We start from the raw sequence: 27697 nt of genomic DNA on the forward strand, positions 1-27697 counted from the left end.
TAAATTTGAATTTGTCATGCTCATATTGAACTGAAGAATTAATTTTTTTATTTTTTTTAAATAAATAGTCAAATATTAAATGTGATTATTAAATTTAGCTTATAACTAGGACAAAAAATGTGCTTCTCCTAAGTCCCTAGAAAGCTCAGTCTGAATTGAGAAAACTGAATTGGAAATTATAGTTAAAAGCATAGACTGTAAAAAAAGAACCTTAAATTAAATAGTAATAAAATTTAATTTCAATTTCTGGAGTTCAAATACAGTCTCAATTGGCACTAATCTCCTTCAAGTCTTTTACCCTCTTTTCATTTTACATTTACTTTTAGATTTTAGTCATTTATCTTATCCAGAACAACTTACAATGAGTGCAACAGTAGAATAAGCTTGAATTCCCAGCTTGTGAAAAAAAACAATAATGTCAAGCTCTATAGTGCAAGGGGAAAAATCCACCGTATCTTTCCCAGTAGTTTGGTTAATATCTTTGTCTCTGCTCCCGCCGCTCAGACCCGTTACGACGTGTGGCGCCGGGTGCTGAAGACCTTCTGGGCGGTGGTGGTCGGCTACTCCATGGTGGTGCTGATCGCCATCTACATGTACCAGTTCAGAGTTGTGTCTGGACTGCTCAGACAGATCATGGGCATGTCGGAGGAAGGGTGAGTGTCAGAGTGTGTATAACATCTGTATGTGTGTGCATGCACATATGGGCCTAGATTTGGGATTTTTGTAATGTAGATATTGTTGTTGTTTGTTTTGGAAAAGCCAGTCAAAGAATTGTGTGTGATGACCTTAGCAGAAGTCCTTCAGTGTTTCAAAATGTGCAGCTACTGAGTTGAAGTCCATGTAAAAAACAATGAGTCTGACGAGAATAAATATCGAGAGACCAGTAACTCTATTTAGAACATTTACTAAAAACACACAAAGTTAGAGACCAACAAGATTCATCAATTGGCAATCTGTGTGGACTTTCTCACTTCAGCTGAGGCTAATAACAGTGATGTCAAAGGCAAATGTAGGGCAGCATTTTAACTAAATGGAATGTATCACATACATAAAGTATAGCAAAATTTAATGATCTATAATAATCAACAAATATGACTGTAGCACAAATTAACTATTCAGTGTTGCTATTATTTCAATGAACACTATTTTCATTATTTCAAATATACAAAATCATTAAATATCTCAAAACTTAAATATTTTCTTTTAGAATGGCTCTTGCAGCCCTTCAGGTGAATTTTGTGTAAATTTGTAAAAACTATACAGCAGGCATTATTTACATTTCTCACTTTTTGTCTTTGGAAATTACTCACTAAGCTATTCTATTGTCTGTCTCTCCTCTCTCCAGTCTTCGTGACCTGGGTTTGGAGCGGTACGATACAGTGGAGCTGTTCGCACGTATTCTACTTCCTGCTGCGTTCCTATTGGCCTGCATCCTCCAGCTGCACTACTTCAACTCAGACTTCCTGTCTCTCACCGACCTGGACAACGTGCCTGTCAGACAGGGATCCAGGTGAGTCGGCATGACTGTGTGCGTGTGTGTGTGTGTATGTGTGTGTGTGACCACTTAACACACCTTAGATAATGTGCTTCATATCAACCAGTACCATTAACTACATTTACTACAAAGATGAGCTTGGGATTGAGTAATATATTGTAAAAACTTTTACTTTGAAAGCTCTTTGTCTATAGAAGTGCTAATTTATAATCTCTTGGATGTTAAAACAAGCGCATAGTTATGTATGTATAAATTATGGTTGTATGCTACAACATACATCTCTGTTTCATTTGTCCATTTCCCATCTCTCCATCCAGAGAGGAAGAGCTCAGGAGTTCGGTGAATGTGATATCTGAGACGTAAGAGCTGCATTTATGTCTCCATAAATGGCTTGCTTCACTCACGCTTCACACACAGCTCTGCGTATAGTCCTATCGCAATTAACTGTATCTCATAGAGGTGCTTTACTCCTACATAAGTGTTTCCCTAAACGTCCGCATTGACATAATCAATGCTTGAAACGGGAAGGGATGGCCTCATAGGGTGCAAATGTGTTGCCAATGGGTAACAATAAACCCCACTTGGGTTGTGTACTTAGAAAATAATCTGTCATTGAGTTGATTTGAAGGGAGATGATGATGAGAGACAATGTTTGGGGAAATAATAGTTTACTTGTTTACCATCCCCCCTGTTAAATTTAAACATATCACCCACACATCCCTTCTGTCCATCAGACTAACAGAAATATCAGCTTCTCACTAAGAATGTAAGTAAGTAATTTGCACTGTAACATTCACACATCTCTCTTTAATTTAATCCCCAGCATTAAAGAAAACCTTGAAAAGTTCCAGAAAAGGTAAAGCTTGACTCTTGTTCAGTTACAAATTGGCACCTACATATTAGCTAGTTTATACACCTATTTGGAACATAATACATATATTTGGCAAAAAAGTAAAATCTCTGATGAAAGGATAAAACATGGCACAATAAAACTAAACATGGATGTGACATATGTGTCTTTCCTGTTGTATGCACTCCTGATGAAGACACCTAACTGGTTTTATACACTAAAGTCTTAATAGAAGATCCCCTTCTTGCGTCCTAGCAAAGGATATTATGTTTGTTTCCTTTGAGTGCAGCAGGGCGACACACTGGTTAGAGACCTGTAACCGGAAGATCACAAGTTCAAATCCCTGTGTGGTCGCTCCGGTAAAAAGTGTCCCTTGATGTAAAGTGTGTCCTGTTGTGCTCCAGGTTAGTGAAGGAGCAGCTGGATGGGAAAAGCCAGGAGACTCTGGACAGCGCTGGACTGCCAACCTCCCCACACAAGGAGCCCGAGGAGCAGGAGGAGGAGACGACAACAGGAGAAGGTAACTATGGGTCGGGACCCAAAAAGGGTCACGGGTCAGTTTTTGGTGGGTCCCAACATGATAATAGTAAGGTTTACAGAGCAGACGGTGAAATTAAATTTACTCAATTCAGGCTGAATAAGTCAAACAACTTCTCTCGCTGTCCCTGCATCTCTTGATCCCCCTCTTTTCCTCCTTCTCTCATCTCTCCTTCCCTTGCTTCCTCTTTCATTTCCTTTCACGCTCTGTTTCTTTCTCCCTCCCTTCCTTCTTCTTCCTCCCTCCCTGCCTTCACCTCCATCACTCCCTTCATCCGCCTCTCCCTTCCTCCCTCCCTCCCTTCCTTCCTCCCTCTTCCCCCGTTTTCCTCTCTGCCTTTACCTCCATCACTCTCTTCATCTGCCTCTCTCTTCTTCTGTCCCTCCCTCTCTTCCTCTTCCTCCCTCCCTGCCTTCACCTCCATCACTCCCTTCATCCGCCTCTCCCTTCCTCCCTCCCTCCCTCTCTCCCTTCCTTCCTCCCTCTTCCCCACGTTTTCCTCTCTGCCTTCACCTCCATCACTCCATTCTTCTCTCCCTCCCTTCTTCTCTTCCTCCCTCATCACCTCTCCCTTCCTCCCTACCACTCTTCCTCCCACCCACTTTCTCGTCCTCTCTCACTCCCTTTTAACCCCATTACTTCCACCCTCCCTGCCACCTCACTTCCTTCATCCGCCTCTCCCGTCCTCCCTCCCTCCTTCCCTTCCTCTTCCTCCCTCCCTGCCTTCATCTCATCACTCCCTTCATCCACCTCTCCCTTCCTCCCTCCCTCTCTCCTTTCCTTCCTCCCTCTTCCCCCGTTTTCCTCCCTGCCTTCACTTCCATCACTTCCTTCATCCGCCTCTCCCGTCCTCCCTCCCTCCTTCCCTTCCTCTTCCTCCCTCCCTGCCTTCACCTCCATCACTCCCTTCATCCGCCTCTCCCTTCCTCCCTCCCTCCCTCTCTCCCTTCCTTCCTCCCTCTTCCCCCCGTTTTCCTCTCTGCCTTCACCTCCATCACTCCCTTCATCCGCCTCTCCCTTCCTCCCTCCCTCCCTCTCTCCCTTCCTTCCTCCCTCTTCCCCCCATTTTCCTCTCTGCCTTCGCCTCCATCACTCCCTTCATTCTTCTCTCCCTCCCTTCTTCTCTTCCTCCCTCATCACCTCTCCCTTCCTCCCTACCACTCTTCCTCCCACCCACTTTCTCGTCCTCTCTCACTCCCTTTTAACCCCATTACTTCCCCCCCTCCCTGCCACCTCACTCCCTTCATCCGCCTCTCCCGTCCTCCCTCCCTCCCTTCCTTCCTCTTCCTCTCTCCCTTTTTCCTTTCTGCCTTCACCTACATCACTCCCTTCATCCTTCTCTCACCTCCCTTCTTCTCTTCCTCCCTCATCACCTCTCCCTTCCTCTCTACCACTCTTCCTCCCACCCTTTTTCTCTTCCTTCCTCTCTCCCTTTTAACCCCATTACTCCCCCGCTCTCTACCACCACACCAACCTTCATCTCTCTCTCCCTCCCCCTCCTCCCCCCTTCCCCTTCCCTCCCAGATAACGCCCCCACCAGCCGTCAGGACCAGTGGGGTGTGATTGTGGACCGGGCCAGCCTGCTGCTGGTCCACGCTCTGACCGGCCTGCACCGGGTCCAGGAGATGGGCTGGAGGCTGCTGGAGCTGCACAGCCTCAAGATAGTTTCGTCCGGCATCATCTGGGTGTCACTGCAAGAGGTGGGAGAGGGGGAGTTTTGATTTCAGCTTGTGTGTGTGGCGTCAGTGTTGGAGCCATTCATGGAATTGAATTGAGAATGCATGGTAAGTTCCAATTCAATTCCTGGAGTTGGAATTAGAATTGGAATGTCACCCAGCTCTAAGGAAGCAGAACTGGATTTGAATTGGAATGACAGAAAACAGAATGGCCATTAAATTCCACTTCTAAGAGAGTTTGTCTCGACTCGCTAAACATTATGAATAAAACATTATAAATCAAATAACAGTTAAACAAATCGAATACATTCAATCATAATGTATGTATTACGATTACATGTTCTGCATCAAATACCACCTGAAAGGAACCTTTAACATTTTATTCAGTATTGACAATACATAAAACTACATGTAATCTCAGATATGTGGTAAGAAAAAACTAAAAAAAAACTTTATTCACATGGTCAGTTTATTCAGTGGAAAGAACCAGTGTTAATGATATTTTATGCACTCAGTGTCATGGATGTCATTCCAGCCATGTTAAAGGCCCTTTAGATCAACAAAAATCTAATCAGAAATTGAAGTTGTGATCTCTGTGTCGACAGGTTTCTCTGATGAACTTCCTCTTCCTGGTTCTGTGGGCATTTGCCCTCCCGTTCCCACGGTTACGACCTTTGGCATCGAGCGTCTCCGCTGTCTGGGCCTGCGTCATGGTGGTGTGTAAGATGTTTTACCAGCTCAAAGTCATCAAACCGCTCAATTACTCCTCCAACTGCACTGCTGTGAGTATACAGACCTGTGTGTGTGTGTGTGTCTGTGTGTATGTGTGTGTGTGTTGCAGTCTTATCCAAGTGTAGCTCTACTTTAAGCATGTACATCTGTTTGTGTGTGTGTGTGTGTGTAAATACTTGGTTGCAGATTAAGTGATTCTACGCTCTTTTAAAGGATGTGTCATTTTCAACACATCCATGTGTTTCCTTTGGGAAACACTTACTTTTCAACACAATGTATATCAAGTCAAGTCAAGTCTCAAGTCTTCTCTTCATGCATCGCTTCATGTGACTCAAGTCCCCACCCCTGATACTTAAACTTGTATGTGTTTTGTCTCTCAGGGCCTGGCATCGTCCAACAGCTCGGGCCTGGATGTGGGAGGGGAGTTGGAGGGAAACATGGTGGAGCTGCTGAAGCGGTCGATTCTCTACATAGAGCCTGTCGACCCGGTCTACTGGTGTGGAGCGCTGCTTAAGTGTGAGGGCCGGATCCTCCCCTGTCTCAGGGTACGGTGACGCACTTCACTAAAGCTGGCTGCCTAGAAACAACTCATTCAAACTAGATCTTGACATTAAAGTATGTCCAAACCACAACCATATTAACCCAAAACTGTTTTTGCACTCTAGTGTGTAAGCTTATTAAACTATATTCACCCTGGTTTAGGCTTCAGACCTACTCGCCGGTACATGTGGATAAAACAATATTTGCAAACAAAGAATTCCAAAATGAGATATGAATTTGGTATGAAGAAAAATTATGGAAAAGTTTATTTGAAAGTCAATATACAAGTCAATACATTTCTGTGATTGACAGCTTACCAGACACTATCCGAATTGGTAAATTGGTATCCTGATGCGGTAAACTCTACTTATTGCAGGTTAAATGAAATGAAACAAATGAATTCTTTGCTATTTGACCAACCAGCATTATTTTATTAACCCTACCTTACACTGGAAAGACATAGGAAGATTCTCACAACAAAACACATCCAATACATCTATCCAGTTTCCCCAGAACATTGTATTTCTTCCCACAATCCTCCTCTGTGTCGTGGCCCAGATAAACACTGTTCTAGAGAGTGTTTTCTGTGTTGTAGAACCATCTGATGGTGTTGGGACTGCTGGCGTTCGAGGCGACTGTCCATCGCCACCAGCTGTACTACCGTCTCCATAACGACCTGAAGCCGCCGCCGTTCAGCATCATCTTCCAGGGCATCACCAGGCAGCACCTGGACCACGGCGTCCTGCCCTGCGCCAAGTACTTCATCAACTTCTTCTTCTACAAATTTGGACTGGAGGTACTTTAAGTGTGTGTGTGTGTGTGTGTGTGTGTGTGTCGGTTCACATGTAGCTGGACTTCAACACTGACTTCGTAACATCTCTCTCCTCTCAGATCAGTTTCATCGTGGCGGTCAACGTGATTGGTCAGAGGATGGATTTCTACGCCCTGCTCCATTCCTGCGCCTTATTGGCTGTCCTGTCGCGGCGACGCAGGAAGGCTATCGGGGAGGTGTGGCCTAAATACTGCTGCTTCACCGCCGGGCTCATGGTGCTGCAGTACCTGCTCTGCATCGGCATCCCGCCTGCTCTCTGCGTTGGTATGGAAACTGTTAAAGTAATAATCTGATATATGTTCATGTTAACAAATGTGCTGCATATAAAGTCCCTTTCTATTCTATTCTCTTCTCAGACTACCCCTGGAGGAGTGCTATTCAACCTTTGACCTCCAACGTCATCAAGTGGTTTTACCTGCCTGACTTTGCCATGAGCCCCAATCCTTCATTCATATTCTGTGAGTTCATTTCAGTCTCTTTTCCTTTCCTTTCCTTTCGTTTCTTCTCTTCTCTTCTCTTCTCTTCTCTTCTCTTCTCTTCTCTTCTCTTCTCTTCTCTTCTGTCCTTTCCTCTGCTTTCCTCTCCTTTCCTTTACTTTCCTTTCCTTCTTCTCTTCTCTTCTCTTCTCTTCTCTTCTCTTCTCTTCTCTTCTCTCTCTCCTCTCCTTTCATTTCCTTTCATTTGCCTCTTTTCTCAATCAATCAGTCAATCAATCAATCAATCAATCAATCAATCAATCAATCAATCAATCAATCAATCAATCAATCAATCAATCAATCAATCTTCTTCAATCTCTTATCCTAACTAAGTCCTTAAATTCAAGTAATCTTTGGCATGAGTAAAAACAAATAAGTAATTATTCTATGGTATCTACCTTCCACATTAACACTGCTGTAAATGCGCGCCTAACCTTCAACAAACATAATCCTCCTGTGTAATCCCACCTGTCAGGTCAGCCATCTTGACTCCGCCTCTCCTCCTGTTTGCAGACGACCACCTCCTGCTGCTGTGCTCGTCTCTGCAGTGGCAGGTGTTCGAGGAGGAGAACCGGGCGGCGGTGCGACTGCTGGCTGGAGAAAACGTAGAGATCAGCCGCAGTCTGGATCCCTGCTCCATCAACCAGTTCATACCTGTAGACAACTTTCTACATTGCAGGTCAGAAGTACAACCTCTCCGCAAGTTTTTATACCAGTTTCTATCTAAGATACTTTCCAGAAAAGGGCAGTACAGCCAAGGCAGGAAGTAGTCAGAGACTGGGCCGTTGTTCCAGTAGCCAACTTCCTTCACTGCTGGTCAGAGGAAGCTCTATTCATAAAATATATTTTTGTTCCGTTTTAATTAAGAGTCGAGGTGAAGACAGGAGACAGGGGACAAAGTTGGAGTAGTTTGGACCCTTGCACTATCAAACAGTTCATCCCAAGGATAACTTTCTTCAGTGTGGGTCAGAGAGACTCTCTGTTCATAGTTGAAAGCAGTCAGACTCATGGTGCCTGACTTTATCAGTTCAAACCTGTAGACAACTTCTTTTACTGCAGGTCAGTGGGCGTACTCTTTCTTCTTTTTCTTCTTCACAAAAGCATCTTTTACTATCTTTTATTGAGAGTAGACAATTCCTGAAAATAAAGACAAAGGAAAACATCATTCCTGTAGGCCAGTTCAGAAGGTGTTGCCTGTTTTTTTTATCTGTTATAACAGAAGGCCTTAGTGTCTGACCTAAACCATCAAAATCATGACGTAGACCCTCAACCAATGCAAGGACATGAGATTTCTCCACAAAGTAGAAACATATGGCACTCCCTTAAATCAAACAAAATTTCTTGGCAAGGAATTGATTAGTTTGATGTTGAAGGGTTTAGTACAGAGCAGATTTGCAGGTAGATCTACATCTCAGTTGATAGGACTCAATTTGCTCTGGTCTCAGTCTTGACTTGGTCTCGAGCCCCTTTGGACCTGGTCTTGACTCGAACTTGACTGTACCTGGTCTTGGACTTGGACTATGGTCAACAACTTCTGTTGTAGTAGAGTATCCGTTATGTTGTTTTGTTGAGTTAACAGCAGGGACAAGGATCAGGTCTTTAGATTTACTGATCTTAACACTGAAAACAAAACCATCAAGTTCCTTTAACAGCAAAGCGGATGCTGAGTAACTACAGAACCAATACTGGGATCTGGATGTTTTTTGGATCAAGCAGGTATGCTGGTCCCGTAGAGCGTTGGTCCAATGTCAGTCGATGAGTTTTTTACTTCCGTGAATCATGGCTCACTCTCAAGGTCTAAATTTAAGTAGCTTGGATAAGGACAGGAACCGGTCTGAACCCCATAATCCGGCACTTAGTTTATCTCTTTAAACAACGTCCTGCTCTGTAAGCGAGAAGGCAGGAGGAGCATCAGGAACCCATCATGCCAGTGTGGTCATATTAAGGGCATTAAGGAGTTGAGTTAGATCATCAATTTATGTGTGTTGTCAAACTTATGAAAGCTGTTCTGGTAAGCCGAAATCGCTGAACAAGCACTCAGGGACATCTCCCGTTTCCAGGATAGACAGGCGCTTTCGTTTATCGACTTTTTCTCATTTTCTCTCTGGTGACCCGTCGTCGGATTTGCCATCTCTTTGTCGACAGAATACATTTTACCAAAATAAAACTCAAAATCAAATCTTCCAAAATCTCTGTGTCTCACATGGGACATTTGGCATCTGCATTAAAATATTAAAATACACGAGTCTCTAAACCTTTTGAAGCAGTCTGTACAAATTCTGTTAGCAGATGACGTTTGCCTGCGCTAAAGTCAAAAGTTCAACTAGTTTAAACTTTTTTGACGGACTGGGTTGCGACATTTTCACACACTCCACTCTGTCAATCCATATCACCCGTCAACACATAGGTGTTATTGAAATACATGGGATATTGTCAGTTTTTTGATGTATCACAAGTAGGGATGCACTGATATGTTTTATTGAGGCTGAGGGGTCTAGTTGTATCTGTGCATCTCTTGTATTACCTTTGATTTCTGTTTTATTTTCATTTGTTTTGTTTGCCCAGGAGACGACTTGCATTAACTATTTAATGCAACTCATTTCCATTTGTTGTTTTTCTTGCTTTTGTCCATACTTTTTATCCAACTCTATTTTATTTAATTGTGGTACTTTTACATCACTGTCTCTTTGTGTTTTACTGTACGTAAAGCACTTTGTAAACATTGTTTTTAGAAAAGTGCTATACAAAATGATTACTATTATTATTATTATCCAATATTTTCCCACCCATACCAGCTGATACGATAACGATACCCATGTCCATTTTTGTAAGAATCCTAGTACAAATGCAGGTAGACATGCCTATCTTAAGACAATTTAGTGGCTTTTAAAAACACCATGTTAGTTTTATTCTGTTGCTAATTTGACAGTCTCTCTCTCTCTCTCTCTCTCTCTTTCTCTCTCTCTGTCTGTCTCTGTCTCTCTCTCTCTCTCTCTCTCTCTCTCTGTCTGTCTCTGTCTCTGTCTCTGTGTCTCTCTCTCTCTCTCTCTCTTTCTCTGTCTCTGTCTCTGTCTCTCTCTCTCTTTCTCTGTCTCTGTCTCTCTCTCTCTCTCTCTCTCTCTGTCTGTCTCTGTCTCTCTCTCTCTCTCTCTCTGTCTCTGTCTGTCTCTCTCTCTCTCTCTCTCTCTCTCTCTCTCGTCCTCAGGTCCTACCTAGACATGGTGAAGGTGTTTGTGTTCAGTTATTTCTTCTGGCTGGTGCTCTGCCTCATCTTCATCACCGGCACCACGCGGATCAACATCTTCTGCCTGGGCTACCTGGTGGCCTGTTTCTACTTCATGCTGTTTGGAGGCAGCGTGCTGATGCAGCCGGTCAGATACATACTCAGACTGTGGGACTGGCTCATCGGATACACCTGCTTCGTTATCGCCATGAAGAACCTGCTGTCTGTGAGTTACGACACACTGAAGAACAAATACAGATTCAGCACAGTCCCATCGTGCATTTGTGACGATAACATATGAAAATATAAAATGTTATTGCTTTGTTTCAAACTAAACTTTTAAATTTAGTTTGCAAAGAGTTTGGATGCAAATCTGATTTATCTTCCTTTCACATTTTAATTCTTTTTTAATTCTTTCCATATACTGTACATATGAACCAAATTAATTTATCTGACCGGGATCTCAGCTTTCTGGCTTCCTAGTTGATCAGCTGCCTTCACGTCTTCTACGGAGAATAAAGTAACATTAGGCTGCCTGGCTTGCTGGTAAATGTTAGAAATTGTTATCAAACATAGTTTATATCATGTTACAGAGATACAGAGAAGCACTGCTTATAGAACATTGTGCTTTATTATAAAATGCCGGAGTATTATTGAAAATAGTGTTGTCTTACCATCATAAAAAGATTTTGCTATATATTCTGTGTTCAATAAGTCACTAGATCGCAGCTTTCTATGTCTGTTTCCGAGCGTGACATCATCAAAACTCATTTGCATATGAAGAGGATCATGGGGGATTGAAATGTGACAATTTATAGTTTAAATTACATTTTCACAATAATACAGCTTCTATCATCATGGTTGTTTGGCTCTTGAAGGCAATCTGAAGGTTTTGGTGTAAGTCTATTTCAAGATTGAAGTACCTCCTTACTTTATCTCACTTACTAGTTACACACTTACCTACTGGTACTACTATATTGTTTTATCCATTAATCCTGTCTTTACTTCTATCAGTTCCAATGTTGCAGCTTCACTAACTGACTGCTGGTCTTTGTCATTCTTCTTTTTCACGTGTTTCTCTGAGTGTTGTCAGTTTGGCGCCTAGAATCTTACGGTCTTACTTGTTGGTGCTTTTATTCTTCTCCACTCTCTCCTTTTATTTTTTTCAAATTTTCTCCCCTGTGTTCGGTCAGCTTGGTTCCTGTGCCTATCTGGACAGCCTGTTGAAGAACGGCTGCTGGCTCATCCAGGCCTTCAGCATGTTCTGCACCATCAAAGGCTACGATGTCCGTAAGTGTCCGCAACAATACGACAACGATACCTGACATCTTACATCTCAGAGCTTACATGTGTTTCCATATGTTTGTGTGTGTGTGTGTGTGTGTGTGTGTGTGTGCGGATGTGTGTGTGTGTCTCCTGTCGGTTTTCACCCCTCTAGCGGATCCTGACGATGAGTGCGAGCTGCCGGAGGGCGAGGCCGGCATCGTGTGGGACGCCATCTGTTTCACCGTCCTCCTGGCGCAGAGGAGAGTCTTCCTCAGCTACTACTTCCTCTACGTGGTTTCGGACCTCAAGGCCTCTAAGATCCTGGCCTCCAGGTTCGTCGCTCACAGATACTGAACAAGCTGCCACTTAGCTTCCTAACACACACTGAAGCTGCACTAGGAAACTTCACACGTTAGGGGGATCCATATGGCAGCGAGAGGTAACTGTTTGAAAAATTTGAACTTCTCTTCTTCTCTGCTGCAGCTTTACTTTGTGTCTTTCCGTCTGTTTTCTTTGGTAGTGTGGTGGGTTAGGAAGCAGACCTCCACTTTGTTATAATAGTAATAATTATTCCTACCTTTCTAAGGGGCGCCGAGCTGTTTGAAGCCAAGGTGAAGAAGCAGGTTGCAGCCAGACTGGAGATGGAGCAGAAATCTGTGGAGACGCTGAAGAAACAGTAAGACACACAACACTGGACTGTAGTTTCACTCTTTCAGACTTTCAGTTAAATAGCTCATTCATATCTTTCTTCCTTCCTGTGGATAAATACTTGAATGAATGGACCCAGTGTATAATGATGGCAACCAAATCCTCTCTCCCATCTTTCCTGCCCCTTTCCTTCCTCTTTATATTCTCTGCCCTCTTCCTATAGGATGGAGAAGATCAAATCCAAACAGAAAAGTCAACCTGCATCAGGAGACAAAGTCGAGGCTCCAGCTGATCAGGTGCCGCAGGGTAAAGGAACTAAATCTATTCCTTTAGCACTGCTTCTGCTGTTTATAAGTTTATAAGTTAGGCAGTAACAATTTTACAAAGCACTTTCCACAACAAAATTCTGTTCGTTTAAGTGTTTTATTTCGTTTCTGTTACCTGTAACCATTTCTGTAATCAGTAATCTTGTGACAATTTAACAACAGAGATCTTTCTTTAGTCTAAAATCTGTTGTTAATAAAGTGGATGCATTTAATAAGTTTTGATGACAAGGGGGATTCCGCCAGGTTTCATCCCCCCAAAATTGTCCCATATCCATAACAATAATAAGCTTGAAATGGTATTCAAATAAGTAATGGATAAATTAAATAAATGCAATTTTCGGATGCACTTTTCATTGTGATTTATATTTGTGTAAGTGCTTGACGTTATGGAATTCACCAATCTTTATTCTCACTGAATGACAGGATATATATCAGCTGAATTAATTGATTGATGGAGGAATGAATGAATGAATGAATGAATGAGGGGTTGTGTTTTCCAGATGATGATGAGAAGGCAAAGAAAGATGCTGGAAAATGGTGGAAACCTTGGGTCTCTCAGCCTGGAGGTGAGTGGTGACGCAAAACTTGAACAAATCCATCTAAATCTCTGCTCGATGCTCTCTGAAGATTATCTGACTCACTGATCATTTTAAAAAAAACTTAAAAAAGACTTATTTTTATTCCCTTGCTTTCATTTGGCTCTTGGAGGTGCTATGTTTGCCGTTATGTTGTCTTCAATTTGTGTCTGGTATTCTGTTTTTAATTCTAGTTTTTATTGTGAAGCACTTTGTAACCTTGGTTTTAAAAGGTGCTACATAAATAAAGTAAAGACACAAAAATGCTTGTTTATTTCCTGTTTTTTTCCTGTTATTATCCTAAAATTATTCCTGCTTGTGAAAGAGAAGTTGCTAATAAAATAGTGCCTTATAGGTATTAATCAGCAATCTTGTTTAAGCTTTATTTTTCTAGGTAAGGTTAAAATTATTTTACTATTTCAGCAACACCCGGCTTCACATTCACAAAGTTACACACATTCGCACCTGCAAACTGCCCAACAGAACCACAGTCTTCAGTGGTTCAGTGTGGATCTGGTGCCTTGCTCATGGGCAGCACAGTAGCAGATGTGGAGTGATCTAATCTTGACTCTGCTGTGTTTTATGCAGTGGAAAACAACTGTGGCTACCACCTGTTTGAGAGTGACAGCGAGGAGGAAGAGGAGGAAGTTCAGGAAAAGAAAGAGGAGGAGGCACCACCAAAGAAGAAATCTGCTTTTCAGGTGAGAGCCAAAACATCAGAAACAATAAAGACATATCAAGCAAGAAAGACATATAGAATGCCCTTCTGATCAATATTAGACAGGTTAAAAAAAATAAATAAATAACTAAAAAAACAAACATGTGACCATTAGATATTCCATATTGTGAATTGTGAGTTTTACAAAACATACAGAACTGCTTTTTATATTGTAGGAAAGAAGGCTTGATACATTTGTAATGCTTTTTCCTTTTGTCTCTTTTTTCTTTCTTTTTTCTTTTCTTCGCTGTGTTCTCTCAAATAAAGCAGAAATAAACAAATATTTGTAAAAATAATAATATAGTGGATGATGAGAGCTAGAATGAATCACAGTAATATTTTATCTTCATTTTGATTTTATTCTTTTCAAAATCTCAAGGAATAAGACAAAGACTTACTACTAAACTGATGTTTGCATATTATTTTTCAATTACACAAAAGGTTTTGAAAGGATTTTTAATAAGCCCAAGGGTGACACAATTTTCTAAACCATGTGATCCTTAAATTCAAATGTACATCTGATGTCTCTGTAATGTAACATCAGTCAAGTTGTGTTAACTGCCTTCGATGTTACAGTTGGCCTACGAAGCCTGGATCACCAGCTCCAAGTCGGCGCTGAGGGACCTCAAGAAGGAGAAGAAGAAGATCAAGAAAGAAGAGAAGAAGAGGGCGAAGAGAGAGCTGCAGGAACAGCAGGGTGAGAACGGGACGTGGATTATTGATCTAACGCCGTTTTATCCCCTTGTAGTTTATTCACAGCATCGTACACCATATATGTCTCACCCAACAGGCCAAAATGATGCTGCATGTCCAAAAAACAAATGCTTTAACAGTAAAATATTCCTTTTTCCAGGCATCGAGAGAGCGGATTCTAGTGAGGACGATTTGGAAAGCTGTGTGGAGGAAAAGAGAGAGGAGGAGAAAGGTAAACAAACAAAAAAAATAGAAAAAAGTCACTGCATTACGTAGAGGTTAACAAACCACACAGAATAGTCACTGGCTCTTACTTTTAGTAGTAAGTACACGTCTGTATATATTTATGTTAAATTCAATATGTATGTAATTTGCATTTATTTTTCGACATTATGGTATCTATATTTCTTTTTTTTATATATATATATGTATAGACGAAACTGACATGGTTGGTAAATCTTGGTTATTTGATTTATTGATTGATTTATTCACTTTATTTTATCTGTTCTCCTGTGATATCGGCTTTGAAATATGAATGTATGTAAAAGACTTCTATGGTCGCATGGCGGGGGATGGGGAAAATAATGTTCATCTTTCATATGATGTAAGAAATATAAAATAATAAAAAAAAAACATGTGGTCAGAAAAAAACTAAACCTCTGTGAGATATGAATCTTTTGTTATGGAGCGACCTTCTTGTTCTTTTGTCTGCTGCAATACAAACAAGCCACAGCCCTCAAAGTGATTTATTATAAGACCTGTACCGTACTAACATGCCAACTCTTTACTCATTAATACACTTTTCCTTCCCTGACAGAAAACATACTGCAGCGCCTCATCAGCACCCTGAAGTTCGGCTTTGTGTTCATCCAGTCTCTCATGGACGATGTGACGGAGGGTCTGAACTCGTTCTGTAAGGACAACCTGGACATTTCCAAGGTGCTGCGCTTCGAGAGAGCGCTGCTCAGCCAGCAGCAGAAGAAGGTGGGAGGACACTTCAACAATTAACAAAAAAACAACAAATACCTGTTTTTGCACCACAGTTGGATAGGGAAAAAATCCTTTCATCCTATAGTATCAGAGTTACATTTTATATGTTGAATACTTTTTGGATCATGACTGTTATTTATTTTGTTGTTAACATTTTCCACTCAGCTAATACAAGAACTAATGCAATATAGCAAATGTGCAAAGTTGCATATCAGTCAGTATCAACACTTTTCTTTCTCAGTGGATAAAGTCAGAGTGTGTTTTTCTCTTTAATTCTAATGACTAACTACATACTTGCTCATTTACAGAGGGATTTGTTTAAAAAAAATGCTGTATTATTATTTTCAAACTACTGTGTATATGTCAAAAATGTCAGATTTTTCAAAATAACACATAACATATTCTGAAAAGACTAAAATCAGGGGGAGGGACTACTTGGTTAAAAATGTTAGCTTCAATACAAAAACATTCAGTTTCATGCATCAGTATCAGCCTTCAAAAAACAATATCAGTCAATATATAGTACAGTATATACACGCCACATATATTTTGGAGTATATTAGAGAGCAGGGGTCAGCTGGGGACTTTCTGGTGTCAGGAGGAGAGTTTCTCTTTGGTTGTCTTACCCTCTCACCCCCCCCCCCCCCCCCTCCACAGGGCAGAGAGGTGAGCCAGGAGAGCGTGAAGCAGTTTTACGAGAGCTGGCTGTCCCGTCAGAACACCTTGTCGTCGCTGGACGACGCCCTGCCCCCGCCCTCCTCGCCCCCCGCTGGGCCCTCGTCGCATCACGCCTACACCAGGCTGAAGAGCCAGGCCTCCAAGGTCTCCTGGGGCAGCAGCGTCTCCAGGTACGGATGTGCTGTAGAAATCACACAGAACGTCGGACTGTATGATATATCGAGCAAATATCATATCGCAGATTTCCTTCTCTGTCGTTTTCATTCTTTTTCTTGCTTTTCTTATCTCTCTTTTTCTTACCCTGTAACACAACATGGATCTCTTTTTCTCTTACTGCTGTATGTTTGTCTTTATCTTATGTGCATGTATGCAAGGGTGAAAGTAACTGATTACATTTACTCACGTTACTGTAATTGAGTCGTTTTTTGTATACTTGTGCTTTTTTGAGGCAGTAATTTTACTTTTACTTAAGTACGTTTTTACTGAAGTATTGTACTTAGCTACATTTTAAATCACATCCATTACAGAGTATACATTTTATATCTCCATAAGCATCAGAAACTGGACCATCTGGCTTTATTTTATGTACCACTTATCCACTTTTTTATGTACTACTACATGACTGTGTGTGAGTGAGTGTGAGCATTTGTGAGGGGTTGTGTGTGCATGTGTGTGTGTGTGTGTGTGTGTGTGTGTGTGTGTTAGCAGAACGGTTGGGCTTCAGTGGCCTCTCTGAAGTTACAACTGCCAACTTATTATACATAGAAATAACACTAATACAATACAGTCTACCCATCTCTTTGTTTCTGTCTACTCATCTGCTTTTTCATGTGATCCACTCCTCTGCTTCCTGCTTCCTGTCTTCTCTCCCAGCTGTATGACGGATGAGACGATGCTGGGCTCGCGGCAGCCCACCCAGGAGGAGCTGGACGAGTCTCCTGCTGCGCCGCCGGCTGCCGACCTGCTGAGGCGGCGGCTGCTGAAGACCGCCAACGTCGACCTCACCTCCTTCGACGGCGATGAACCTTCACCCAGGTGCTGGGGAAGCTCTGGTTGCACACAGTAAAAAAAAAACACTTAGGACCAATTTATTCCAAATTCTTGTAGCACATATAAGATCCTTTAAAAAGAGTTTGGCCTTTAAGAATGGCTGCTACCACTGCTGCAAGATGCGGACATTGTTGCCAGCAAGTCAGGCAAACAAATGAAAGGGTTTTCCATACTTTACATACTTTCCAAACTCAAATCAGTCAGAAAACCCTTCATTTGTAAAGAGCACTTTAGGATGCAAGGGTGCCAGAATTGGTGGATTAGTCCTAAAGCTGAAGCATGCAATTTGCACTTGCAATTGGTGATGATGAAGGTAATTTACTTGTGCAGTGCTCTTTAAGAAGACTTGTTTGTGCCACAACTTGATTTGCATTAATTTCTTAGTGAATAATACGACAACTCTGCATTCTTAGCTCAAGCAAATGAAGCGCAAAAAATGCACAAATTGCACTCATACAAAATCTTAGTGAATCTGGACCCTAATGTATTTTCCTGCGTTATTTTTGCTTCTGCACTTTCTTGCTTTTCTTATCTGTTTTTATAGACGCTATTTTTGCAATATTTCCTGATATATATTTGTTCATGTACAATAAATATCACCATATACACCCCTGTTACATACTGTACAGTGCATACTTTATATTGTGCAAATTGGGCTGATGCTTCAATTGGATTTGTGTCTGACTCTCTCCTTTGCTCAAAAGCCTTGAAGATGGCGTTTCTCAGAAGGAAGAATATGAGAAAGAGGATGCTGAGGAAGAGGACAGGGAGGATGAGGAGAAACAGGAGCAACAAGAAGAGAAAAAAGAGGAGGAGGACAGCGAGGATGAGGAGAAACAGGAGCAACAACAAGAAGAAGAGGAAGAGGAGGAGGAGGACAGCGAGGATGAGAAGAAACAGGAGCAACAAGCAGAGAAAAAAGAGGAGGAGGAGGACAGCGAGGATAAGAAGAAACAGGAGCAACAAGCAGAGAAAAAAGAGGAGGAGGAGGAGGACAGCGAGGATAAGAAGAAACAGGAGCAACAAGCAGAGAAAAAAGAAGAGGAGGAGGAGGACAGCGAGGATAAGAAGAAACAGGAGCAACAAGAAGAAGAGGAAGAGGATGAGGAGGACAGCGAGGATGAGAAGAAACAGGAGCAACAACAAGAAGAGGAGGAGAAAGAGGAGGAGGACAGCGAGAATGAGAAGAAACAGGAGCAACAACAAGAAGAAGAGGAAGAGGATGAGAAGGACACCGAGGATAAGAAGAAACAGGAGCAACAAGCAGAGAAAAAAGAAGAGGAGGAGGAGGACAGTGAGGATGAGAAGAAACAGGAGCAACAACAAGAAGAGGAGGAGAAAGAGGAGGAGAAGGAGCAGTGTGAGAAGGAGGTGCAAGCGTGGGAAGAAGAATCACAGGAGAGAGAAGAAGATGAACACCCTGAATACCTAGAATGCACCTCTCTGGGCTTCAGGGAGGGTGACGGAGACAAAAGCCTCGATCTCCCAGAATCCCCCAGGCCTCTGAGTCAGGAAACCAGGAACCTCACTGCCAGCGAGTTGCTGCTCAACAAGTGAGTCATCGTTCAGAAACGTAGCATTTAGCAGGAAAAGGAGATTATTATTAGATTATTCTAGTATACTGTTGACTACAAATCTAATCTCCATCTCTTTCTCTTTCTCGCTCTCTCTCTCTTGCTCTCCCTTTTCTTCTCTTCCCTCCCTCTCTCCTCCACCTCCTTCCTTCCTTCCTTCCTTCCTTCCTTCCTTCCTTCCTCCAGTATGTTTCAGAACGATGAGATCTCCAGGTCTGATAAGTTCTACCAGACGCTGCCGCGGCCCATCAGGCTGCTCTTCGCCCTCTACAACACCATGGTGTCCAAGTCGGAGATGCTGTGTTACTTCGTCATCATCCTCAACCACATCATGTCCGCCTCCTTCCTCTCCCTCATCTTGCCCATCCTCATCTTCCTCTGGGCCATGCTGTCGGTGCCCCGGCCCACCAAACGCTTCTGGATGACCGCTATAATATACACAGAAGTATGTTATTATGGTGTTTAACGTTATCCTCGAACGTGAAGGGTTTCATTCCAAAATGCTGTAGTATGTCAAAGGACAAAAATGGATACCAGATGTTTATTTCTTAGTACTTACAAAACGCAGATGATTATATCCTCTAAAACAGTAGTTCTCAACCTTTTTGACTCATGAACTCTTAAATCGAAGCTATGAGAGTGGTGAACGGTTCAACCAATCTTTCCCTTTTGAGGTTGTTTCATTTGATTACTTTTCAGAGGCCTAGAGGTTTAAAACTATTTAGTATTTCATAAGAAAAAAAGCAAATATTAAGGAAAAATCTGAAAAAATTGGCATGATAATAAATTTGTATTAAGTTGTATTGTAGATATGTTTTTTCCTAATCCATAAATCAACTCAGGACCTCCCAAAATTATCTTGCGACCCCCTTAAGATTTTTCTAACTCAACGAAATGATGATTGAAATTTACCTGAGTACAGTTTATAGGACAGTGGTTACAATAATATCACTGCATAGATTTTCAGCATGGTTGGCCGCAGTACAGTATATATTTGTGTCGGGGAAAAATATCATCTGAAGTTTATCATCCAGTAACTCTAAAATACAGAGAATCCAGTCTGTAAAAGTGGTATCATTCTGTCGACCAAGGACTTGAGCTACCCTCTGTGTTTTAAAAGGTACCATGATTTATTTAACTTTGTGCTATGATTTTGTCAGCGTCACTTTCCTCAAATGATGGATGACTAATTTTGGACCAAAACTCTTCAACCTTCTGTCACCTGTTTCCAGCTGACGGTTGTGGTGAAGTACTTCTCCCAGTTTGGTTTCTTCCCCTGGACCTCCTCCGCCTACCGCGGCATGTTCGGCGAGGACCCGTTCGCCATGCCCAACATCATCGGGGTGGAGAAGAAAGACGGCTACGTTCTCTTCGACCTCATTCAGCTGCTGGCTCTCTTCTTCCACCGATCCATCCTCAAGGTAGCGTCAACTCTGCTCAAGTCCCAAGTCAGTCTCAAGTCTTGAGGCACAAGTCTCAAGTCAAGTCTCAAGTCTTAATGTAGAACACCAAGTCAAGTCAGAACAAATCAAGAGTCCAGTATCAATTTAATATCTTAAAGAAAACGAAATATCTAGGACTTTTCAATGCAATATGGTTTTAATAGGATAAAAACTTGGTAAGAGCATCATGAGTTTGATTTCTATAATCAGTTTCAACTTTCAGTTTAAATAACTTCAATCATTCCATACAAATTCAGAAAACAGAATTTAAATTCAGTCGTCTGCTGGAACAAATCTCATCACTTTCAATCTAAGTCATTTACACAAACACAAGATCTTTTGTCAAGAGTTTAGGAACCTTTTCAAGTCATCAAAGTACAAGTCAAGTCTCAAATTCAAATTTTAACTCAAGTCCAAGTCATGTGACTTACTTACATTACTTTTTTAAATGTATCATCATGTTAAAATATACCAGCATATTATGGTACACTAGGAACTCCAGCAGCCAGTTTTGCAGGTTGAAATCAGATTCTGTTTGACAAACACTCTCTAATGTGCTCATAACTCTGCAGTGCCACGGCCTGTGGGACAACAAGGAGGTTGAGATGCCCGATTTCTTCAAGAAGATGAAGAAGAAAGTGGACAAGAAGAAGATGATGGGAGGAGATAAGCCGGGAGCGGAGCAGGGAGCTCGGCGCCGGCTGAAGTTCCTGCCTCTCCAGACTTCCACCACCTCCATGTTCTGCAGGCGGAAGAGAGGCGACTCTAGAGAATCTGATGGTGAATATTCAGAAAAAATATCCTTAATTCAAGGGACATTAGGGTGTTTGAATCCAAGTCAAGTCAATAGACCAGAATGCAATGCAGCTACAAGACATGCTGTGTTTTGAGTAAGAGAAGAGATTCTCACTATTTGTCGACTGGAAAGTCTCGCTCTCTTCCTTTTACTCTGCCATCACTATTTCTCTCTCCACCTGCACATATAACCCACAGCTGAATGCAACAAGTTCAGGCGCATTCTCTGGGGCTTGTCAGAAGGCATTCTGGGAAATGTAGGAAATCACTAACTGCAGTAGAAGTAGACGAGGCAGGTCAAGGGAAAGTGGGTACAATAAAAAAGTAAATAACTCTTGGAATACATTAAACATCACAGATTGGTGATATAGAACAGTGTAAGAGTATCCAAAGGGCAGATTTTTCCTTTAAGGGTTTTCTATTGGTCTACTGACCAAATATAGCTGAACAGTGGCTCAATTAGTTCTTCTTTTCACATTTTCTTATCCCAGGACGGTTGACTGAACGCATTTCAGTGACACCCTGCTTCACATTCATACAGTTCAAGAAATATTGTAGCGTGTCTCTACCTTAAGATGTACCTGAAATGAAGAGATTCCACTTTGCTGTATAACAATAAAGCCTACCTGATATGACTAAAAATTTTCTATATTATATTTCATTGTTTTTTTTTACTGGAGAGGTGAAACCCAAGAAGCACAGCACCAAGAAGAAGAGACACCAGCACAAGGCTCCGCTGACCAGGAAGCAGAGGATCAGACAGCAGATCAGAGAGCGGATGCTGCAGGCCAAAGCTGCCATCATAGAAGTGTGGGTTAACATTTTGTATTGGGTCAGATTCAGGTGTCCAAAAACAAACTGCTGTGTTTGTGCCTCTTATCTGATGTACTTTCTGTTTGGGCGTTACTTAAAGTCACACTGGAATGAAAAAATGCTTTTTTTTTTGCCTTTTTTAGCTCATTCTAACTATCATACCATACACCTTGGGATGGGTTTGGGAATCTATGAGCATGGGGACAAGTGTGTACTCATCTCAAATGTGAATCAGAAGTGGTGTGTTCTTTTTTTTCCCACAGTGCCTTGCACATTTACCTACCCATCAGGCAGTTCTTCTACGACATCATCCACCCAGAGTACAGTCCTGTGTGTGACGTCTACGCTCTCATGTTCCTCATCGACGTCGTCAACTTCATCGTCACCATATATGGATACTGGGCTTTTGGGGTAAGAGTGCATTGTTTCTGAGCACAGAAAGAATATATACTCATATGAACACTAATGCTTACATAAATACATGTACACACACACACACACACACACACACACACACACACACACAATGCATATATGTATGAACTCACACACACAAAACTGCATTGTGTCCCTCTCGATCATTACAGATCATTACAGAGACAGATTGGAGTTTTATCAGAGCTGCTCTAGAGGCAAAAGAATCTCATTGGTTGAGTTAAACCTCAGTGGGCGGAGCCAAAGAACCACAGTTTTTCTGGCTAAGTAACATTAGACTGAGGCCCAGTGAAAAAGGCAAGGGATATGAGAGATGGGAGCTAATATTATGAAGTCAAGCACTCTGCTACTAACTGAAAAAATGCAGTCTAACCATACTAAGTTATCTGTCCAAGTTCAAACTAGCCATACTAGCCTTAACCTGATTTTCTGACAAAACAGCACATGAATGCAACGCTGTTTAGGAGCCGACTTGGAAGTCCCGGATGTCGGACTTTCCCACCAGCACATGAACACACAATAAAACCCCAGGCTAATAATCTGTCCCCCTTCAGAAATACAGCGCGGCAGCAGACATCACAGAGTCTCTGTCGGAGGACCAGGTGCCCGAGGCGTTCCTCGTCATGCTGCTCATGCAGTTCGGCACCATGATCGTGGACCGGGCGCTCTACCTGAAGAAGTCCCTGCTGGGGAAGTGTGTGTTCCAGGTGGTGCTGGTGTTCGGCATCCACTTCTGGATGTTCTTCATCCTGCCGGGGGTCACCGACAGGTCAGGCTTCATCACTTAAATTTGTTTTGGTTTTTTTCGTTCATTGGTTCACTCGTTTGTTGATTAATTAATTTGTCCCAGCATGGGTAAATAAAAAGTTGATTCATTTATTCATTTATTCATCCAATTGTGTTAGCCTGGGCAAATAAAAACAAAATTCATTCATTAATTTATACTCTAAATTAATTAATTTCTTAAACCTTTATTCAGACAGGAGACTACACTGAGAGTGAGCTCTAATATACAAGTGTGTCCTGTCTACTGCATAAACAGCAAAACAAAAGAAAAACAAAAGCGCATTGAAATACTAATGTATGAAATAGGTTGGGAAATAAAGTGAATTGCTGGCCAACCGCTTGTGGGTCTCCACAGATATTATAACAGCAGCAATATCTTTTCATCAGTCTTGGTCTTAGCATGAGAATACATTTCCGTCAGGGTTCCCCAACTGTACAGGTTTTAGAAAAACTGATGTGATAGAAAAGATAAAACAGGGCTAAAACAAATATTTTTTCTGAAACTTTGCATGCATCCAACATTTGTACCAAATGTTATACTAATTAATTAAAAATCTTTTCTTTTCAGTGTTATTGCTTTAGAAATTGAACTGTAAGGAAATTGGACACTAGCACAGCACATGTTCCTTTGCCATTAGCCTCCATTCAGTTTCAGGCCAGTAAATAAATATTGATATGATCCCTGATTCCATTTCTTTAACCCCAGTAAAGAATAAACTTCATTGATTGTGTTTTTTTTACAGATATCTCATTCTGTCATCGTCTCTTGTTTGCTCCTCAGGAGGTTCAACAGGAACCCGATCGCTCAGCTCTGGTACTTTGTCAAGTGTATCTACTTCGGCCTTTCTGCCTACCAGATCAAGTGTGGCTACCCAAACCGCATCCTGGGCAACTTCCTCACCAAGCACTACAACTACCTCAACCTCTTTCTCTTCCAAGGGTAGGATCAGTGTTGGTATAAGTGACTGGTTTGATGATAGGGAGATGGTGATTATTGCCGAAATAAGTACAAATATCTTCATTAACTGCATGCTTGATATTATTAACAAGTGCAACGACCATGAGGTCATAGATTTATTGACAGACAATCCTAATATTTTGACAGATTTTGTCTGTTGTTTCTTTTTTTTGAAACAACAGACAAGTGATAATATCCCTGCACATAATAGAATTTATGTAGTTTTTGGATTGTACTGTTTTTTTTTAATAGTTTTATAATGCTTTATACCATATAAACTGTATAAATTATATTTTTTCTAATTCAAACACTCCTGTCCTCTTTCTTCCTCTCCTCTCCTCTCCTCTCCTCTCCTTTCTTTTCCTTTCCTTTCCTTTTGTCTCTCCTCTCCTCTCCTCTCCTCCTCTCCTCTCCTCTCCTCTCCTCTCCTCTCTTTTCCTTTCCTTTCCTTTCCTTTTGTCTCTCCTTTCCTCTCCTCTCCTCTCCTCCTCTCCTCCTCCTCCTCCAGGTTCAGGTTAGTCCCCTTCCTCACTGAGCTGAGAGCGGTGATGGACTGGGTTTGGACGGACACCACTCTGTCTCTGTCCAGCTGGATCTGTGTAGAAGACATCTATGCTAACATATTTATACTCAAGTGCTGGAGGGAGTCTGAGAAAGTAAGTGTGTGTGTGTGTGTGTGTGTGTGTGTGTGTGTGTGCTGCTCACTGCATTTCATCATCATTACTAATAAACTACTACCACACACTCACAAACACACTATTAAAGGTGCATTAAGTCAGATTTTTACTGCCCCTGAGCACAAAATTACCATAATATTTTCGTCTTAATCCAAATTGCTCTGCACACAACAGGTTGAACACTCAAGTTGTGGCCATAATATATCCCCAAGGGGTTGATAGGGTTGTTGATCAATACAAATGATTCCACAATTATTTCTCCAGGTGCTGAGATTTCTTTCTGGCCCGTACTCAGTTTTGGAACAAAAACTCTGCCTCCATCCCCTTCCTTCCCTCCACCTACTCGCATTTTCAGCTGCTCAGTGATGGAGGATGATGTTCCAAACAAGCGAGACATGTCGTTCTCAAGCCAAAGAACAACAAAGCAGTATTAGTATAACATTATTTAGAATCATGATTTACTATCTCTTCACTAGGCATTTCTGTTTGATCTCTGCTCTAATTAGCTACCAAAAAAACCCCAAAAAGCTAGTAGAAGATTCCCGATTAGGCAAGCATAGCTGGTCTATAAAGAAAAGTCACACAAAGGACACAAAACAAAAACAATAAGATACCTCGGGACCAAAAAAGTCAGGTAGGTTAGTTAGGTAAGTTAGGTGCCCTATATTTACCAGCTGCAATACCAACATATTCAGATTAAAACAGACCATGACAGCACTTAACAGGAGGAGTGGATGATTTCCAGTGTCTCTCACATTTGCCCATTCTAACAAATAATCCCTGAAGATATAATGCAGAAAAAGCAACAATCTCTTCCCACATACAGTATACTTTGTTTTGTCACATTGCTGTAACAAACATCCAAACCCCTTTACCTTTTCTCCAGCAGATGTCACTGTCCCTCAGTTTCACAGAAGTCCAGTAACTTCTGTCATTCATCTTGTTAAATTCCTGTATATGCAGCAAATTTATTCCAATTATCCATAATCCCTTCCCCGACATCTTTATCCCAACTAGTTTTAAGCCCTATAGTTGTGGTATACTGCATATATGCATCACTAATAAACTCCTAAAATATTGAGACTCCCTCTTTTTCAAACCATTATTGTCTGAAATAGCTCCAGAGTCACAGTTCTAAGGTCTAGTTTGGTTTTCATACTGGACAAAACTCAGCGTCTTACTTCTTCTAAATCTGCAGTATTCTGACAGATTATACTCATTTTTAATCTCATCAAAGGATTTCATTCCATCCTCCGCAACCAAATCTCCGAGGAAGATTTGGTTGACTAGATTCTGTCATTTGATTCCCCATTCTCCATGCATAAACCCCTCTAGAAACTCAGCATCATTTACTCAGTTGTACTCAATAGACTGAATAATGATAATCCAGTAATTCAGTTCTCCCTCTGATTGTTGCAGAAATACCCGCACCCTCCAGGACAGAAGAAGAAGAGGGTGGTGAAATACGGAATGGGAGGATTCATCATCTTCGCTCTCATCAGCATCATCTGGTTCCCCCTCCTCTTCATGTCACTGGTCCAATCAGCCGCCGGAGTGACCAATCAGCCAGTGGACGTCTCCATCCAGCTCAGCATAGCAGGATATGAGGTCAGGGTGGATACAAGTGCATCATGTGCTAATGTCAAATTCACGGTGTATTAATACTTCGTAATAAGGCTGGGGGTTTACGCTCACATGTTTTCTAGCATGTAGAAGTTGGTCTCTTGTGGGTAAAAGTTACTTCTATTATTCAAATTCACCATTTTACACAACAACCGCTTCGTCGCCTCTTTCCTCCTCCTCCTCCCTCCTAAAAAACTACAAACTCTTCCCTTTCTCACTCTGTAATGCCTCCGTTTCCCCTATTCTATTATTTTAAAAAGAATCTCAAAACATATTTGTTTAATATTGCTTTTAATTAGTCACTGTTTTTAGTTTACCTGTTTGTCTTCTCCTCTATTTATCGTAAAGTACTCTGAACTGCATTTCATGTACGAAGGGTGCTATATAAATAAAGTTTATTATTATTATTTTATTATTATCCCCTTCAAAACAAAAACTATTCATAAGCAGCAGGACCATCATGTCCTACATTCGTGATTATGTTTATACTTGCTGGCAAAGTGTGTGTGTGTGTGTGTGTGTGTGTGTGTGTGTCTCATTACTTCCCCTCTGTGTGTTTTCACAGCCTCTCTTCAGTATGAGCGCCCGGGAGCAGAACTTGGTTCCGTACGAAGACAGAAACTTCACCAGCCTCACCAAGGCCTACGCCACCCAGCCAGTAAGATGCAGTTTGTTCTCCTGTAAACCCCAAATACATTTTAATGAACCGCCACCATGGGACATGCGGGACATTGTGCCGTCATGGTGACGTCTCTCTGTCCTTCTGTCTGTCTTATATAGCACCTTTAAAAACACCTTTAAAAAATCTCTCTCTCTCTCTCTCTCTCTCTCTCTCTCCCTCCCCCTCCCTCCCTCCCAGTCTGCCATGCAGTTCATAATGAACTACATGGCGGAGGACATCGTCGTTGCGAAGATCAAGAGCGACGCCAGTCTGCTGTGGAGCATCAGCCCGGCCAGTCGAGCGGCCATGATACAGGAGCTCAGCAACTCCACTCACATCTACGTGACGTTACGATGGACGCTGCTCAGGTCGGTGTGTGCGTGCACGTGTGCTCAAAAGGCTGGGGACACCTCGCTTTGGAAAATGTTTAATAAATAAGCATGTTTTCTTTGTCGGTTTGCAATAACTTAACCCCGTTAAAAACTAACTAGTTTTAGTTAAAACAAAAAAAAAACATACATGCAAATATTTGTAACGATAACACTAAAACAATTAAAATAGACGTTCATGAAAAGAAACTCCCTTTGAAGAAGACACTTTGATGAACATCAAGCTGAGTGTTAATTG

The 27697-nt window shown here is 41.7% G+C and overlaps 1 protein-coding gene across 1 annotated transcript in view; it reads left to right on the plus strand.

The window, feature by feature from the left end:
- The window catches only part of LOC139930445 (piezo-type mechanosensitive ion channel component 2), a 47656-nt gene that overhangs the window by 16041 nt on the left and 3918 nt on the right, over positions 1-27697 (plus strand). Inside the window, exons 17-52 of the mRNA XM_078288238.1 lie at positions 505-653; positions 1346-1510; positions 1813-1854; positions 2319-2351; positions 2750-2865; positions 4408-4583; positions 5165-5341; positions 5672-5836; positions 6427-6627; positions 6723-6927; positions 7020-7121; positions 7653-7818; positions 10345-10588; positions 11556-11652; positions 11801-11960; positions 12215-12304; positions 12500-12572; positions 13087-13168; positions 13766-13878; positions 14472-14592; positions 14749-14820; positions 15406-15572; positions 16236-16426; positions 17130-17272; positions 18520-18859; positions 19067-19325; positions 20113-20301; positions 20895-21102; positions 21798-21927; positions 22194-22341; positions 22920-23134; positions 23933-24091; positions 24618-24765; positions 26206-26394; positions 26975-27067; positions 27269-27438. Of these exons, the coding sequence (XP_078144364.1) occupies positions 505-653; positions 1346-1510; positions 1813-1854; positions 2319-2351; positions 2750-2865; positions 4408-4583; positions 5165-5341; positions 5672-5836; positions 6427-6627; positions 6723-6927; positions 7020-7121; positions 7653-7818; positions 10345-10588; positions 11556-11652; positions 11801-11960; positions 12215-12304; positions 12500-12572; positions 13087-13168; positions 13766-13878; positions 14472-14592; positions 14749-14820; positions 15406-15572; positions 16236-16426; positions 17130-17272; positions 18520-18859; positions 19067-19325; positions 20113-20301; positions 20895-21102; positions 21798-21927; positions 22194-22341; positions 22920-23134; positions 23933-24091; positions 24618-24765; positions 26206-26394; positions 26975-27067; positions 27269-27438 (5498 nt within the window). The remainder of the gene's footprint in view (positions 1-504; positions 654-1345; positions 1511-1812; positions 1855-2318; positions 2352-2749; positions 2866-4407; positions 4584-5164; positions 5342-5671; positions 5837-6426; positions 6628-6722; positions 6928-7019; positions 7122-7652; positions 7819-10344; positions 10589-11555; positions 11653-11800; positions 11961-12214; positions 12305-12499; positions 12573-13086; positions 13169-13765; positions 13879-14471; positions 14593-14748; positions 14821-15405; positions 15573-16235; positions 16427-17129; positions 17273-18519; positions 18860-19066; positions 19326-20112; positions 20302-20894; positions 21103-21797; positions 21928-22193; positions 22342-22919; positions 23135-23932; positions 24092-24617; positions 24766-26205; positions 26395-26974; positions 27068-27268; positions 27439-27697) is intronic.

Source organism: Centroberyx gerrardi, chromosome 14 (genome assembly GCF_048128805.1).
Source record: "Centroberyx gerrardi isolate f3 chromosome 14, fCenGer3.hap1.cur.20231027, whole genome shotgun sequence".
NCBI lineage: Eukaryota > Metazoa > Chordata > Actinopteri > Beryciformes > Berycidae > Centroberyx > Centroberyx gerrardi.